This window comes from Oncorhynchus mykiss, chromosome 27 (assembly GCF_013265735.2).
Source record: "Oncorhynchus mykiss isolate Arlee chromosome 27, USDA_OmykA_1.1, whole genome shotgun sequence".
Classification (NCBI taxonomy): Eukaryota; Metazoa; Chordata; class Actinopteri; order Salmoniformes; family Salmonidae; genus Oncorhynchus; species Oncorhynchus mykiss.
The window spans coordinates 36,677,164-36,693,160 of NC_048591.1; the positions used below are offsets into that span (position 1 = coordinate 36,677,164).

The following is a 15,997-nucleotide window of genomic DNA, read 5'->3' on the forward strand; positions in this document are numbered from 1 at the left end:
TGTCACCAAAAGCACTCACAAACGCACAATCGAGAGCATCCTGTCGAGCTGTATCACCACCTGGTACGGCAACTGCTCCGCCCACAACCGTAAGGCTCTCCAGAGGGTAGTGAGGTCTGCACAATGCATCACCGGGGCCAAACTACCTGCCACCCAGGACACCTACACCACCCGATGTCACAGGAAGGCCATAAAGATCATCAAGGACAACAAACACCCGAGCCACTGCCTGTTCACCCCGCTATTATCCAGAAGGCGAGGTCAGTACAGGTGCTTCAAAGAAGGGACCGAGAGACTGAAAAACAGCTTCTATCTCAAGGCCATCAGACTATTAAACAGCCACCACTAACATTGAGTGGCTGCTGCCAACATACTGACTGTGACATCGGGTGGTGTAGGTGTCCTCCAGCCACTTTAATAATGGAAATTGATGTAAAAATGTATCACTAGCCACTTTAAATAATGCCACTTAATATAATGTTTACATACCCTACATTACTCATCTCATATGTATATGTATATACTGTACTCTATGTCATCTGCTCCATCTTTATGTAATTCATGTATCACTAGCCATTTTAAACTATGCCACTTTGTTTACATACCCTACATTACTCATCTCATATGTATATACTGTACTAGATACCATCGATTGCATCTAGCCTATGCCGTTCTGTACCATCACTCATTCATATATCTTTATGTACATATTCTTTATCCACTTACACTTGTGTGTATAAGGTAGTGGTTGTGGAATTGTTAGGTTAGATTACTCGTTGGTTATTACTGAATTGTCGGAACTAGAAGCATAAGGATTTCGCTACACTCGCATTAACATCTGCTAACCATGTGTATGTGACAAATCAAATTTGATTTGATTTTGAAACATGAAGTGATAGGGGCGGATGAATGGCACAACAATGGGCCTCAGAATCTTGTCACAGCATCTCTGTGCATTCAAATTGCTATTGATAAAATACAATTGTGTTCGTTGTCCGTAGTTTATGCTTGTCCATACCATAACCCCACCGCCACCATGGGCCCCACAGCGTGCCAGTGGCCAAAGAAGGTGAGCATTTGCCCACTGAAGTCGGTTATGACACCAAACTTCAGTCAGGTCAAGACCCTGGTGAGCACGACGAGCATGCAGATGACCTTCCCTGAGATGGTTTCTGACAGTTTCATCAGCTGTCTGGGTGGCTGGTCTTAGACGATCACACAAGTGAAGAAGCCTGATGTGGAGGTCCTGGGCTGGAGTGGTTACACGTGGTCGGCGGTCGGTCTCTCACTATTCTAATCTCTCAATGTGTATCTCAAAGTGCACCAAATGCATTTAGCTGTTGAAATTCATTTTTTACCCCGGGGGAGAATGCCCCCAGACCACCTACCAGCTTTGGGCTAAGCCTCCAATTGTCTTCAAATCCTAGAAACGTCACTTCCTAAAGGCATTTTCCCAAAGCCATCTCCCGCAGTAATGGTTCTGTTGTTGAAATAGACAGACAAATAGTTAGAAAATAAACAACAACAGGGAAAAGGGATGGAGGAAGGGAGGAGAGCACCCGCCAGTTTATAGGACCAGGCGCGCAGCTGATTTCTGGTCCCTTATAGAAGGATGTGTGTGTGCACGTAGCCGAGTGGGCGGTTTCACTTCGATTGTCAATCTTTTATCGCTTCTCTGTGTGTCACCAACGCTGTACTCTTTTCTCCACACTGCACCATCAACCTCGAGGGACCATAGGGGGGCACACAGCGACGCAGGGGAACTGAAATGTAAATGGGCAACGATTGATCATAACCCTCGGACTTGTCAGCCTTTCATTTCCAGCCGAGTCGCGGTGAGACAGCAGAAACATATGGCTCCCTGAAATAGCTGCTGCCGACCATATTGAACTGCAATTGATTCACGCCAGAGGGTCAATAGTGTTATAAGATAAAAGCCGGAAAGCTTCCACTCGTGACTATAGTTTCTATGAAATACATGTTATTTTTATACCGGTTTTTGTGCTTTCTTCGTTTTTGTACGCTTTCGGTGATCCCGCGCAGCTCCCCTTTCTAACACCCATCATAACAAGACTCGGTTTAGCTGGTTGCTTGCTCGGCGATAAATTAAATTAGATGAATAATTCACTCAGAGGATAGAGGAGTGCGTCGTTTAGCCCAGTCACTCTTCACCGGCGCCCGTTCGTCCCAGTTTGCCTCGGGATTGGGTCTCTTCGCCACCGGGAGTTCCCCTACCTCGGCTCGGTCTCGTCGTTGTTCTTCCCGGTGACCTGCAGAAGAGCGAGCTCGCGCTCCTCGCTAACAGATCATGTCGGCGGAGTCTGTGTTGATCCCGGACGACCGGGCATTCAGCAACTTCAAGGAGGAGTGCGGGAGCGAGGAGGGCTGGAGTCTGACCTACAACAAAACTGGCATGACCGTGTGGACCCAGACTATAGGAGGAGACGAGGAGAAGTCACTCCACAAGATTAAGGTGAGAACAGGGTAGGCCGGTAAACAGCTGAATATAATGTGTGTAAAGCAAAGGGCACCATACGGGCTACCTTGGTCACACAGTCCCATAGTAGGAAGTATAAAATTGCATAAATTCAAACCCTTAAGTAATATTACTCAAAGGAGGGCAAGGAAGTGTTATTTACAGGAAGAAAGGACAGAATTAGATCAGGGCCTGGGTCAGGTGTGTGTATCCGGGTCTGTGGTAGGATAGCCGGCAAACAGGTGTTCACATAGAGTTGTTTGATGAAGGGAGGAGGGGGAGAGGGAAACAGAAGGTCAAACAGGATGTGTGTGGACTGTATACGTGTTTAATCATATCTGACATCACACTGGAGGAGCAGGCTACTGTGAACTCAAATAGAGGTGTGTGTGTGTGTGTGTGTGTGTGTGTGTGTGTGTGTGTGTGTGTGATGTAAGAATCTGCAGGTAGTCTGTTCTGCTCCCTGTGAGTGTGGGCTACTGAATGGCAGGTACCTTAACTGGCACACACATTTTTGACAGACATGACGGTCAGAGAAGGGATCCTATGATGGGTCTGGTAGGTAGGCAGTAAGCCTGTTATATGAGCTGTCATCTATCTGTCTCTGAAGTGTCCGTTGGCCTGATTTGCGTAATGCCACGGAGTGTTTAATGTGTGCTTAAGGAGAGGCCTTCTCTCTCTGCACTCATGCCTGTAGGGGAGTGTGTGTGTGTGGTGCTCAGTTTGTGTGCAGAGGTAATCTCTCTGTGTATTCATACAGGACAGCTGGACCTTCTCATAATAGCTCCGCACACATACACAGAGGGAGGACAGCAGTCCGCTTACCACACATAGCAGGATACACACACTAATTGGGAGTCTCCCTCAAACCGTTACATCCTTGTGTGTCTCTCTCTAAACTCGTATGTAAATGTATGTGTTGTGTGTCTCTCTCTAAACTCATATGTATGTGTTGTGTGTCTCTCTCTAAACTCATATGTATGTGTTGTGTGTCTCCAAACTCGTATGTGTTGTGTGTCTCTCTCTAAACTCATATGTAAATGTATGTGTTGTGTGTCTCTCTAAACTCGTATGTAAATGTATGTGTTGTGTGTCAATATGGTTGTGTGTGTCTCTCTCTAAACTTGTATGTATGTGTTGTGTGTGTCTCTCTCTAAACTCGTATGTAAATGTATGTGTTGTGTGTCTCTCTCTAAACTCGTATGTAAATGTATGTGTTGTGTGTCAATATGGTTGTGTGTGTCCGTGCTCAGGAGGCATTGATGCTATGATCTTGCTCTTCTATTCATAGACTGAAATAAAAGCATGGATGCTCTCCCAGCTGATGAATGTAGAAAGTGTGTGTGAGAGAGAGATCCAGGCTGTTGTAGTGTTCTCCTCTGAGTGCCCACAGTAGTGAAGAACAGGGACATGTAAAGTGCGGAGGCATTGAAACCCCAAGACGGAGGGTGAGGTTGGGGGAGAGGTCTTTGTCTTCATCATCCTCACCATCATTAGCAGAATAATCATCATCATCATTATCATCAACAATATATCAGCCTGTAACCATTAGTCAGCAATATCATCAGCATCTCTATTAAACTCCCATCATCATTATACTGACACACAAAGGCAGGCTGAGCTATGCTTCTGTATGTACAGTGCATTCGGTAAGTATTCAGACCCCTTGACTTGTTTTTTCCACTCACCAATCTCCACACAACACCCCATAATAACAAAGCCAAAACATTTAAACTTTTTTTTTTTTTGAGAAGGTATATAAAAAAATATAAATAAAATATCACATTTACATACAGTAAGTATTCAGACTCTTTACTCAGTACTTTGTTGAAGCACCTTTGGCAGTAAGTATTCAGACTCTTTACTCAGTACTTTGTTGAAGCACATTTGGCAGTAAGTATTCAGACTCTTTACTCAGTACTTTGTTGAAGCACCTTTGGCAGTAAGTATTCAGACTCTGTACTCAGTACTTTGTTGAAGCACCTTTGGCAGTAAGTATTCAGACTCTTTACTCAGTACTTTGTTGAAGCACCTTTGGCAGTAAGTATTCAGACTCAGTACTTTGTTGAAGCACCTTTGGCAGTAAGTATTCAGACTCTGTACTCAGTACTTTGTTGAAGCACCTTTGGCAGTAAGTATTCAGACTCTGTACTCAGTACTTTGTTGAAGCACCTTTGGCAGTAAGTATTCAGACTCTTTACTCAGTACTTTGTTGAAGCACCTTTGGCAGTAAGTATTCAGACTCTTTACTCAGTACTTTGTTGAAGCACCTTTGGCAGTAAGTATTCAGACTCTGTACTCAGTACTTTGTTGAAGCACCTTTGGCAGTAAGTATTCAGACTCTTTACTCAGTACTTTGTTGAAGCACCTTTGGCAGTAAGTATTCAGACTCAGTACTTTGTTGAAGCACCTTTGGCAGTAAGTATTCAGACTCTGTACTCAGTACTTTGTTGAAGCACCTTTGGCAGTAAGTATTCAGACTCTTTACTCAGTACTTTGTTGAAGCACCTTTGGCAGTAAGTATTCAGACTCAGTACTTTGTTGAAGCACCTTTGGCAGTAAGTATTCAGACTCTGTACTCAGTACTTTGTTGAAGCACCTTTGGCAGTAAGTATTCAGACTCTGTACTCAGTACTTTGTTGAAGCACCTTTGGCAGTAAGTATTCAGACTCTTTACTCAGTACTTTGTTGAAGCACCTTTGGCAGCGATTACAGCCTCGCGTCTTCTTGGGTATGAAGTTACAAGCTTGGCACACCTGCATTTGGGTAGTTTTCCCCCATTCTTCTCTGCAGATCCTCTTAAGCTCTGTCAGGTTGGATGGGGAGTGTTGCTGCACAGCTATTTTCAGGTCTCTCCAGAGATGTTCGATCAGGTTCAAGTCTGGGCTCTGGCCAGACTTGTCCCGAAGCCACTCCTGTGTTGTCTTGGCTGTGTGCTTAGGGTTGTTGTCCTGTTGGAAGGTGAACCTTCACCCCAGTCTGAGGTCCTGAGAGCTCTGGAGCAGGTTTTCATCAATGATCTCTCTCTACTTTGCTCCGTTCAGCTTTCCCTCAAACCTGACTAGTCTCCCAGTCCCTGGCACTGAAAAACATCCCCACAGCATGATGCTGCCACCACCATGCTTCACCGTAGGGATAGTGCCAGGTTTCCTCCAGACGTATCGCTTGACATTCAGGACAATGAGTTCAATCTTGGTTTCATCAGACCAGAGAATCTTGTTTCTCATGGTCTGAGAGTCCTTTAGGTGCCCTTTGGGAAACTCCAAGCGAGCTGTCATGTGCCTTTTACTGAGGAGTGGCTTCCATCTGGTCACTACCATAAAGTAGAGGAACCCCGGAGCTCTGTCAGCGGGACCATCGGGTTCTTGGTCACCTCCCTGACCAAGGCCCTTCTCCCCTGATTACTCAGTTTGTCCAGGCGGCCAGCTCTAGGAAAAGTCTTGGCGGTTCCAAACTTCTTCCGTTTAAGAATGATGGAGACAACTGTGTTCTTGTACCTTCAATCTGTGTCTCTACACAATCCTGTCTCGGAGCTCTACGAACAACTCCTTCCACCTCTCGGCTTGGTTTCTGCTCTGTCAACTGTGGGGCCTTATTTTAATAAAGGTGTGTGCTTTTCCAATTCATGTCCAATAAGGTATTTCTGTTTTTTATTTTAAATAAAATAGTAAATCTTCTAAAAACCTGTTTTCACTTTCTCGTTATGGGGTATTGTGTGTAGATTGATGAGGAAAGGTTTTTATGTAAATCCATTTTAGAATGAGGCTGTAACGTAACAAACAACATGTGGTAAAAGTCAATGGTTCTGAATACTTTCTGAAATGCCCTGTATGTGGCTGGTTTAACATGCTGTCAGACTGACTGGTGCTGTTTGGACTTTCTCCAGCCCACACACACTCTGAAATGCCCTGTATGTGGCTGGTTTAACACGCTGTCAGACTGACTGGGACTGTTTGGACTCTCTCCAGCCCACACACACTCTGAAATGCCCTGTATGTGGCTGGTTTAACACGCTGTCAGACTGACTGGGACTGTTTGGACTCTCTCCAGCCCACACACACTCTGAAATGCCCTGTATGTGGCTGGTTTAACACGCTGTCAGACTGACTGGGACTGTTTAGACATTCTCCAGCCCACACACACTCTGAAATGCCCTGTATGTGGCTGGTTTAACAAGCTGTCAGACTGATGGGGACTGTTTAGACATTCTCCAGCCCACACACACTCTGAAATGCCCTGTATGTGGCTGGTTTAACACGCTGTCAGACTGACTGGGACTGTGTGGACATTCTCCAGCCCACACACACCCTGAGGACTGAGGGGAAACCCTGTTCACTGATGGTATACATATACACACTCATCCCCTCTCATCCTTCTCTTCCACATTCGCCTACCCATGTCCAGCAGAAGACATGAGCTTTGACAGGCCTGGGAGAGAGAGGGGAGGGGGAGAGTAGAGTGGGGGAGCAAGGGAGAAGGAGGGATGTTTGATTAAACACAGCAGCGGACTGTAGTGCAGTCTGATACAGGGGGAAGGGTGTGTGTATAATGTTTGAGGTTAGAGGTTGTGTATCATGTGACTGTGAGCATCTACTGTCTGGTCCACAGGACCACATACATATATACTGCCAACATTGACCGCTCGCACATGGGATTTCAGTTTTACGTTTCAAACACACGCACCACAGTTCAGTCTCCTTCTCGTTTTTGCTCTCTCCTGCCCTCATCAGTAGAGGATTGTACTGAATTAGTTTAATAGAATTGCGTTGATAGTCTTCCCCCTCCTGTTTCAGTCTGCCCTGTGGACACAATCACTTCATTATTCTCTCAACTCCATTGTGACTTTTAAGTCCTTAGTCCAACACACACACACACACACACACACACACAGAGTTGGGTTACTGAATCACCAGTGAAACTGCAGTAGTAACTGATAACAGGTCCTCATGACCATAGATAGTAAGCTGGATAGACTAGAGTGTAGATTTGGCTGTTGAAAGATGGGGTTCCTCATATAGTGTTCAGGGTTATCCCCATGTGTCTGTGATTGAAAGTAGTGCACTCCTCCTAGAGATCGACCGATTATGATTTTTCAACGCCGATACCGATTATTGGAGGACCAAAAAAAGCCGATACCGATTAATCGGCCGTTTTTAAAATGTCATTATTTATTTATTTATTTATTTCTATATATTTGTAATAACGACAATTACAACAATACTGAATGAACACTTTTATTTTAACTTAATATAATACATAAATAAAAATCTATTTCTTCTCAAATAAATAATGAAACTTGTTCAATTTGATTTAAATAATGCAAAAACAAAGTGTTGGAGAAGAAAGTAAAAGTGCAATATGTGCCATGTAAGAAAGCTAACGTTTAAGTTCCTTGCTCAGAACATGAGAACATATGAAATCTGGTGGTTCCTTTTAACATCAGTCTTCAATATTCCCAGGTAAGGAGTTTTAGGTTGTAGTTATTATAGGAATTATAGGACTATTTCTCTATATACCGTTTGTATTTCATATACCTTTGACTATTGGATGTTCTAAAAGGTACTTTAGTATTGCCAGCCTAATCTCGGGAGTTGATAGGCTTGAAGTCATAAACAGCGCTGTGCTTCAAGCATTGCGAAGAGCTGCTGGCAAACGCAGGAAAGCGCTGTTTGAATGAATGCTTACGAGCCTGCTGGTGCCTACCACCGCTCAGTCAGACTGCTCTATCAAATATCAAATCATAGACTTAATTATAATATAATAAACACACAAAAATATGAGCCTTAGGTCATTAATATGGTCAAATCCGGAAACTATCATTTCGAAAACAAAACGTTAATTCTTTCAGTGAAATACAGAACCGTTCAGTATTTTATCTAACGGGTGGCATCCATAAGTCTAAATATTCTTGTTACATTGCACAACCTTCAATGTTATGTCATAATTATTTAAAACTCTGGCAAATTAATTACGGTCTTTGTTAGGAAGAAATGGTCTTCACACAGTTGGCAACGAGCCAGGCGGACCAAACTGCTGCATATACCCTGACTCTGCTTGTACTGAACGCAAGAGAAGTGACACAACTTCCCTAGTTAATATTGCCTGCTAACATGAATTTATTTTAACTAAATATGTAGGTTTAAAAATATATACTTGTGTATTGATTTAAAGAAAGGCATTGGTGTTTATGGTTAGGTACATTGGTGTTTATGGTTAGGTACATTGGTGTTTATGGTTAGGTACATTGGTGTTTATGGTTAGGTACATTGGTGTTTATGGTTAGGTACATTGGTGTTTATGGTTAGGTACATTGGTGTTTATGGTTAGGTACATTGATGTTTATGGTTAGGTACATTGGTGTTTATGGTTAGGTACATTGGTGTTTATGGTTAGGTACATTGGTGTTTATGGTTAGGTACATTGATGTTTATGGTTAGGTACATTGGTGTACATTGGTGTTTATGGTTAGGTACATTGGTGTTTATGGTTAGGTACATTGGTGTTTATGGTTAAGTACATTGGTGTTTATGGTTAGGTACATTGGTGTTTATGGTTAGGTACATTGGTGTACATTGGTGTTTATGGTTAGGTACATTGGTGTTTATGGTTAGGTACATTGGTGTTTATGGTTAGGTACATTGGTGTTTATGGTTAGGTACATTGGTGTTTATGGTTAGGTACATTGGTGTTTATGGTTAGGTACATTGGTGTTAATGGTTAGGTACATTGGTGTTTATGGTTAGGTACATTGGTGTTTATGGTTAGGTACATTGGTGTTTATGGTTAGGTACATTGGTGTTTATGGTTAGGTACATTGGTGTTTATGGTTAGGTACATTGGTGTTTATGGTTAGGTACATTGGTGTTTATGGTTAGGTACATTGGTGGTTATGGTTAGGTACATTGGTGGTTATGGTTAGGTACATTGGTGTTTATGGTTAGGTACATTGGTGTTTATGGTTAGGTACATTGGTGTTTATGGTTAGGTACATTGGTATTTATGGTTAGGTACATTGGTGTTTATGGTTAGGTACATTGGTGTTTATGGTTAGGTACATTGATGTTTATGGTTAGGTACATTGGTGTTTATGGTTAGGTACATTGGTGTTTATGGTTAGGTACATTGGTGTTTATGGTTAGGTACATTGGTGTTTATGGTTAGGTACATTGGTGTTTATGGTTAGGTACATTGGTGTTTATGGTTAGGTACATTGGTGTTATGGTTAGGTACATTGGTGTTTATGGTTAGGTACATTGGTGTTTATGGTTAGGTACATTGGTGTTTATGGTTAGGTACATTGGTGTTTATGGTTAGGTACATTGGTGTTTATGGTTAGGTACATTGGTGTTTATGGTTAGGTACATTGGTGTTTATGGTTAGGTACATTGGTGCAACGACAGTGCTTTTTTTGCGAATGCACTTCATCACCAGTTTGGCGAAGTAGGCTGTGATTCTGTGATAAATTAACAGGCACTGCATTCATTATTTGCAACAGAGGACAAGCTAGTTAAACTAGTAATATCATCAACCACGTGTATTTCACTAGTGATTGTTAAGATGTATTGTTTTTTATGAGATAAGTTTAATGCCAGCTAACAACTTACCTTCGCTCCTTGCTGCACTCGCGTAACAGGTGGTCAGCCTGCCACGCAGTTTCTCGTGGAGTGAAATTGGCCATAATTACCGATTGTTATGAATTTGAAATCGGCCCTAATTAATGGCCCATGCTGATTTTAATCGGTCGACCTCTAGGTTCTCCCCTCCCCTCCCCCATCTTCTGTCTGTTGTTGTGGTGTGGAGTCTTCCCTTGGCTGAGGTAACCATGGAGATGGCGTTACTGTAGGGCAGGTTTGCAGAACTCTGTGTGTGGGCACGCGCATGTTCTCATTTTTTAAGAGCCTGACATTGGCATAATTCTGTGCCAACGGTTTTACTATTAAACATTCACCCCCACACACAAACAAGCTCTTTCCCCTCCCTTCTCTCTACTCTCTCACCTCCCACCTCCCTTCTCTCTACTCTCTCACCTCCCTTCTCTCTACTCTCTCACCTCCCTTCTCTCTACTCTCTCACCTCCCTTTTCTCTACTCTCTCTCCCCTCTCTCCCTTCTCTCTCCCCTTCCTCCCTTCTCTCTCCTCCCTTCTCTCTACTCTCTCACCTCTCCCCTCCCTTCTCTCTACTCTCTCACCTCCCTTCTCTCTACTCTCTCACCTCCCTTTTCTCTACTCTCCTCTCCCTTTTCTCTACTCTCTCTCCCTTCTCTCCCTTCTCTCTCCTCTCTCCTCTCTCTCCTCTCTCCTCTCCCTTCTCTCTCCTCTCTCTTCTCCCTTCTCTCTCCTCTCCCTCCTCTCTCCTCTCTCCTCTCTCTCCTCTCCCTCCTCTCTCCTCTCTCCTCTCTCTCCTCTCTCCTCTCCCTTCTCTCTACTCTCTCCTCTCCCTTCTCTCTCCTCTCCCTTCTCTCTACTCTCTCCTCTCCCTTCTCTCTCCTCTCCCTTCTCTCTCCTCTCCCTTCTCTCTCCTCTCCCTTCTCTCTCCTCTCTCCTCTCTCTACTCTCTCCTCTCCCTTCTCTCTACTCCTCTCCCTTCTCTCTACTCCTCTCCCTTCTCTCTCCTCTCCCTTCTCTCTACTCTCTCTTCTCCCTTCTCTCTCCTCTCCCTTCTCTCTACTCTCTCCTCTCCCTTCTCTCTCCTCTCCCTTCTCTCTACTCTCTCCTCTCTCTACTCTCTCCTCTCTCTACTCTCTCCTCTCTCTACTCTCTCCTCTCCCTTCTCTCTACACCTCTCCCTTCTCTCTCCTCTCCCTTCTCTCTCCTCTCCCTTCTCTCTACTCTCTCCTCTCCCTTCTCTCTACTCTCTCCTCTCCCTTCTCTCTCCTCTCCCTTCTCTCTACTCTCTACTCTCTCCTCTCCCTACTCTCTCCTCTCTCCTCTCTCTACTCTCTCCTCTCCCTTCTCTCTACTCCTCTCCCTACTCTCTACTCTCTCCTCTCTCTACTCTCTCCTCTCCCTTCTCTCTACTCCTCTCCCTTCTCTCTACTCCTCTCCCTTCTCTCTCCTCTCCCTTCTCTCTACTCTCTCTTCTCCCTTCTCTCTCCTCTCCCTTCTCTCTACTCTCTCCTCTCCTCTCCCTTCTCTCTCCTCTCTCTACTCTCTCCTCTCCCTTCTCTCTACTCTCTCCTCTCTCTACTCTCTCCTCTCTCTACTCTCTCCTCTCCCTTCTCTCTACTCCTCTCCCTTCTCTCTCCTCTCCTTTCTCTGTACTATCTCCTCTCCCTTCTCTCTCCTCTCCTTTCTCTCTACTCTCTCCTCTCCCTTCTCTCTCTTCTCCCTTCTCTCTACTCTCTCCTCTCCCTTCTCTCTACTCTCTCCTCTCCCTTCTCTCTACTCTCTCCTCTCTCCTCTCCCTTCTCTCTACTCTCTACTGTCTCCCTTCTCTCTACTCTCTCCCTTCTCTCTACTCTCTACTCTCTCCCTTCTCTCTCTACTCTCCCTTCTCTTTCTACTCTCCCTTCTCTCTACTCTCTCTCCCCTCTCTTTACTCTCTCTCCCCTCTCTTTACTCTCTCTCCCCTCTCTTTACTCTCTCCCCCCTCTCTACTCTCCCCTCTTTACTCTCTCTCCCCCCTCTCTACTCTCCCCTCTCTACTCTCTCTCCCCTCTCTACTCTCTCTCCCCTCTCTACTCTCTCTCCCCTCTCTACTCTCTCTCCCCTCTACTCTCTCTCCCCTCTCTACTCTCTCTCCCCTCTCTCTACTCTCTACTCTCTCTCCCCTCTCTCTACTCCCTCCTCTCCCTTCTCTCTACTCTCTACTCTCTCCCTTCTCTCTACTCTTTACTCTCTCCACTCTCTCCTCTCCCTTCTCTCTCCTCTCCCTTCTCTCTACTCTTTACTCTCTCCCTTCTCTCTCCTCTCTCCTCTCTCTACTCTCTCCTCTCCCTTCTCTCTACTCCTCTCCCTTCTCTCTCCTCTCCCTTCTCTCTCCTCTCCCTTCTCTCTACTCTCTCACCTCCCTTTTCTCTACTCTCTCTCCCTTCTCTCTCCCCTTCCTCCCTTCTCTCTCCTCCCTTCTCTCTACTCTCTCACCTCCCACCTCCCGTCTCTCTACTCTCTCCCCTCCCTTCTCTCTACTCTCTCACCTCCCTTCTCTCTACTCTCTCACCTCCCTTTTCTCTACTCTCTCTCCCCTCTCTCCCTTCTCTCTCCCCTTCCTCCCTTCTCTCTCCTCCCTTCTCTCTACTCTCTCCTCTCCCTTCTCTCTCCTCTCCCTTCTCTCTCCTCTCCCTTCTCTCTCCTCTCCCTTCTCTCTCCTCTCCCTTCTCTCTCCTCTCCCTTCTCTCTCCTCTCCCTTCTCTCTCCTCTCTCTTCTCCCTTCTCTCTCCTCTCCCTTCTCTCTCCTCTCCCTTCTCTCTCCTCTCCCTTCTCTCTCCTCTCCCTTCTCTCTCCTCTCCCTTCTCTCTCCTCTCCCTTCTCTCTCCTCTCCCTTCTCCCTTCTCTCTACTCTCTCTTCTCCCTTCTCTCTCTTCTCCCTTCTCTCTCTTCTCCCTTCTCTCTCCTCTCCCTTCTCTCTCCTCTCCCTTCTCTCTCCTCTCCCTTCTCTCTCCTCTCCCTTCTCTCTACTCTCCCTTCTCTCTACTCTCTCCTCTCTCTACTCTCTCCTCCCTTCTCTCTACTCTCTCCTCTCCCTACTCTCTCCTCTCCCTTCTCTCTCCTCTCCCTTCTCTCTCCTCTCCCTTCTCCCTTCTCTCTCCTCTCCCTTCTCTCTCCTCTCCCTTCTCTCTACTCTCTCCTCTCCCTTCTCTCTCCTCTCCCTTCTCTCTCCTCTCCCTTCTCTCTCCTCTCCCTTCTCTCTCCTCTCCCTTCTCTCTCCTCTCCCTTCTCTCTCCTCTCCCTTCTCTCTCCTCTCCCTTCTATCTCCTCTCTCTCCTCTCCCTTCTCTCTCCTCTCCCTTCTCTCTACTCTCTCCTCTCCCTTCTCTCTACTCTCTCCTCTCCCTTCTCTCTACTCTCTCTTCTCCCTTCTCTCTCCTCTCCCTTCTCTCTCCTCTCCCTTCTCTCTCCTCTCCCTTCTCTCTCCTCTCTCTACTCTCTCCTCTCTCTCCTCTCTCTACTCTCTCCTCTCCCTTCTCTCTCCTCTCCCTTCTCTCTACTCTCTCTTCTCCCTTCTCTCTCCTCTCCCTTCTCTCTCCTCTCCCTTCTCTCTCCTCTCTCTACTCTCTCCTCTCCCTTCTCTCTCCTCTCCCTTCTCTCTACTCTCTCTCCCCTCTCTTTACTCTCTCTCCCCTCTCTTTACTCTCTCTCCCCTCTCTTTACTCTCTCTCCCCTCTCTTTACTCTCTCTCCCCTCTCTTTACTCTCTCTCCCCCCTCTCTACTCTCCCCTCTCTACTCTCTCTCCCCTCTCTACTCTCTCTCCCCTCTCTCTACTCTCTACTCTCTCTCCCCTCTCTCTACTCCCTCCTCTCCCTTCTCTCTACTCTCTCCCTTCTCTCTACTCTCTACTCTCTCCCTTCTCTCTACTCTTTACTCTCTCCCTTCTCTCTACTCTTTACTCTCTCCCTTCTCTCTCCTCTCTCCTCTCTCTACTCTCTCCTCTCCCTTCTCTCTACTCCTCTCCCTTCTCTCTCCTCTCCCTTCTCTCTCCTCTCCCTTCTCTCTCCTCTCCTTTCTCTCTACTCTCTCCTCTCCCTTCTCTCTACTCTCTCCTCTCCCTTCTCTCTACTCTCTCCTCCTCTCTCCTCTCCCTTCTCTCTACTCTCTACTGTCTCCCTTCTCTCTACTCTCTCCTCTCCCTTCTCTCTACTCTCTCCTCTCTCCTCTCTCCTCTCCCTTCTCTCTACTCTCTACTGTCTCCCTTCTCTCTACTCTCTCCCTTCTCTCTACTCTCTACTCTCCCTTCTCTCTCTACTCTCTCTCCCCTCTCTACTCTCTCTCCCCTCTCTACTCTCTCTCCCCTCTCTACTCTCTCTCCCCTCTCTACTCTCTCTCCCCTCTCTACTCTCTCTCCCCTCACTCTACTCCCTCCTCTCCCTTCTCTCTACTCTTTACTCTCTCCCTTCTCTCTACTCTCTACTCTCTCCCTTCTCTCTACTCTCTACTCTCTCCCTTCTCTCTACTCTCTCCCTTCTCTCTACTCTCTACTCTCTCCCTTCTCTCTACTCTCTCCCTTCTCTCTACTCTCCCTTCTCTCTCCCTTCTCTGTCTACTCTCTACTCTCTCCCCTCTCTCCCTTCTCTCTCCCCTCGATTCTCTCCCTCCTCTCTCTTCTCCCGCTCCTCTCTCCCCCTCCCTCCATTCTCTCTTCTCCCTCCCTCCCTTCTCTCTACTCTCTACTCTCTCCCTTCTCTCTACTCTCCCTTCTCTCTCTACTCTCTACTCTCTCCTCTCTCCCTTCTCTCTCTCTCCACTCTACTCTCTCCCCTCGATTCTCTCCCTCCTCTCTCTTCTCCCGCTCCTCTCTCTCTTCTCCCGCTCCTCTCTCCCCCTCCCTCCCTTCTCTCTTCTCCCTCCCTCCCTCCTCTCCTCTCCTCTCTCTGTCTCCTCTCCATTTTGATATCTGAAAATTCTTATGACCCCAACCATTTTGCAATTAACAGCCAATGTTTACTCTCTTAATTGGGGCTATTGCAGTCAATTGAAAAACATTCTAACAGTATTTCTGATTGTTTTCTCAACTCAACTGCCTTGCTCAGGAGCAGAACGACAGATTTTTACCTCGTCGGCTCTGGGATTTGATCCAGAAACATTTTGGTTACTAGCCCAACGCTCTAACCACGGCTACCTGCCGCCCCAGGTGTGAGTTTCTGTGCCTCTGCCTCCCCACACATTGTTTTCAACATATTGTGGCCGGTAATATCAAAGTCTCGTCAATAGTGTGTGGTTTCATAGCGTAACGGGCTCAGACATTCTCCGTGGGAATGATTCAAGTGCAACGGTCAAGTGAGGCATTTTCCCACCACCTAAGGGCTCTCTCTCTAGTTGAATTTTAATTTCTAGATTTATATGATTTTCTCTTAGATTTTTAAGGTTAACCACATTACAATGATTTTGAAATACAAAGACGATATTATAATCAATTAGTGTGTATATATACTGAACAAAAAATATAAATGCAACAATTTCAAAATTTTTACTGAGTTACAGTTCATATAAGGAAATCAGTCAATTGAAATAAATTCTTTAGGCCCTAATCTATGGATTTCACATGACTAGGCAGGGGCGCAGCCATGGGTGGGCCTGGGAGGGCATAGGCCCATCCACTTGGGAGCCAGGCCCATCCACTTGGGACCCAGGCCCATCCACTGGGGAGCCAGGCCTATTCATTGGGGAACCAGGACAGTCAATCAGAATGAGTTTTTCCACACAAAAGGGCTTTATTACAGACAAATACTCCTCGGTTTCATCGTCTGCCCAGGTGGCTGGTCTCAAACGATCCCGCAGGTGAAGAAGCCGGATGTGGAGGACCTGGGCTGATGTGGTTATACGTGGTCGGTTGTGAGGCCGGTTGGACAGACTGCCAAATTCTCT

General features: G+C 46.0%; 1 protein-coding gene across 1 annotated transcript in view; it reads left to right on the forward strand.

The window, feature by feature from the left end:
• Positions 1-1,609: 1,609 nt before the first annotated feature.
• LOC118936607 (START domain-containing protein 10-like) overlaps positions 1,610-15,997 on the forward strand; it is a 24,751-nt gene continuing 10,363 nt past the window's right edge. Inside the window, exon 1 of the mRNA XM_036965308.1 lies at positions 1,610-2,473. Coding sequence (XP_036821203.1) covers positions 2,309-2,473 — 165 coding nt within the window. The 5' untranslated portion in view covers positions 1,610-2,308. The remainder of the gene's footprint in view (positions 2,474-15,997) is intronic.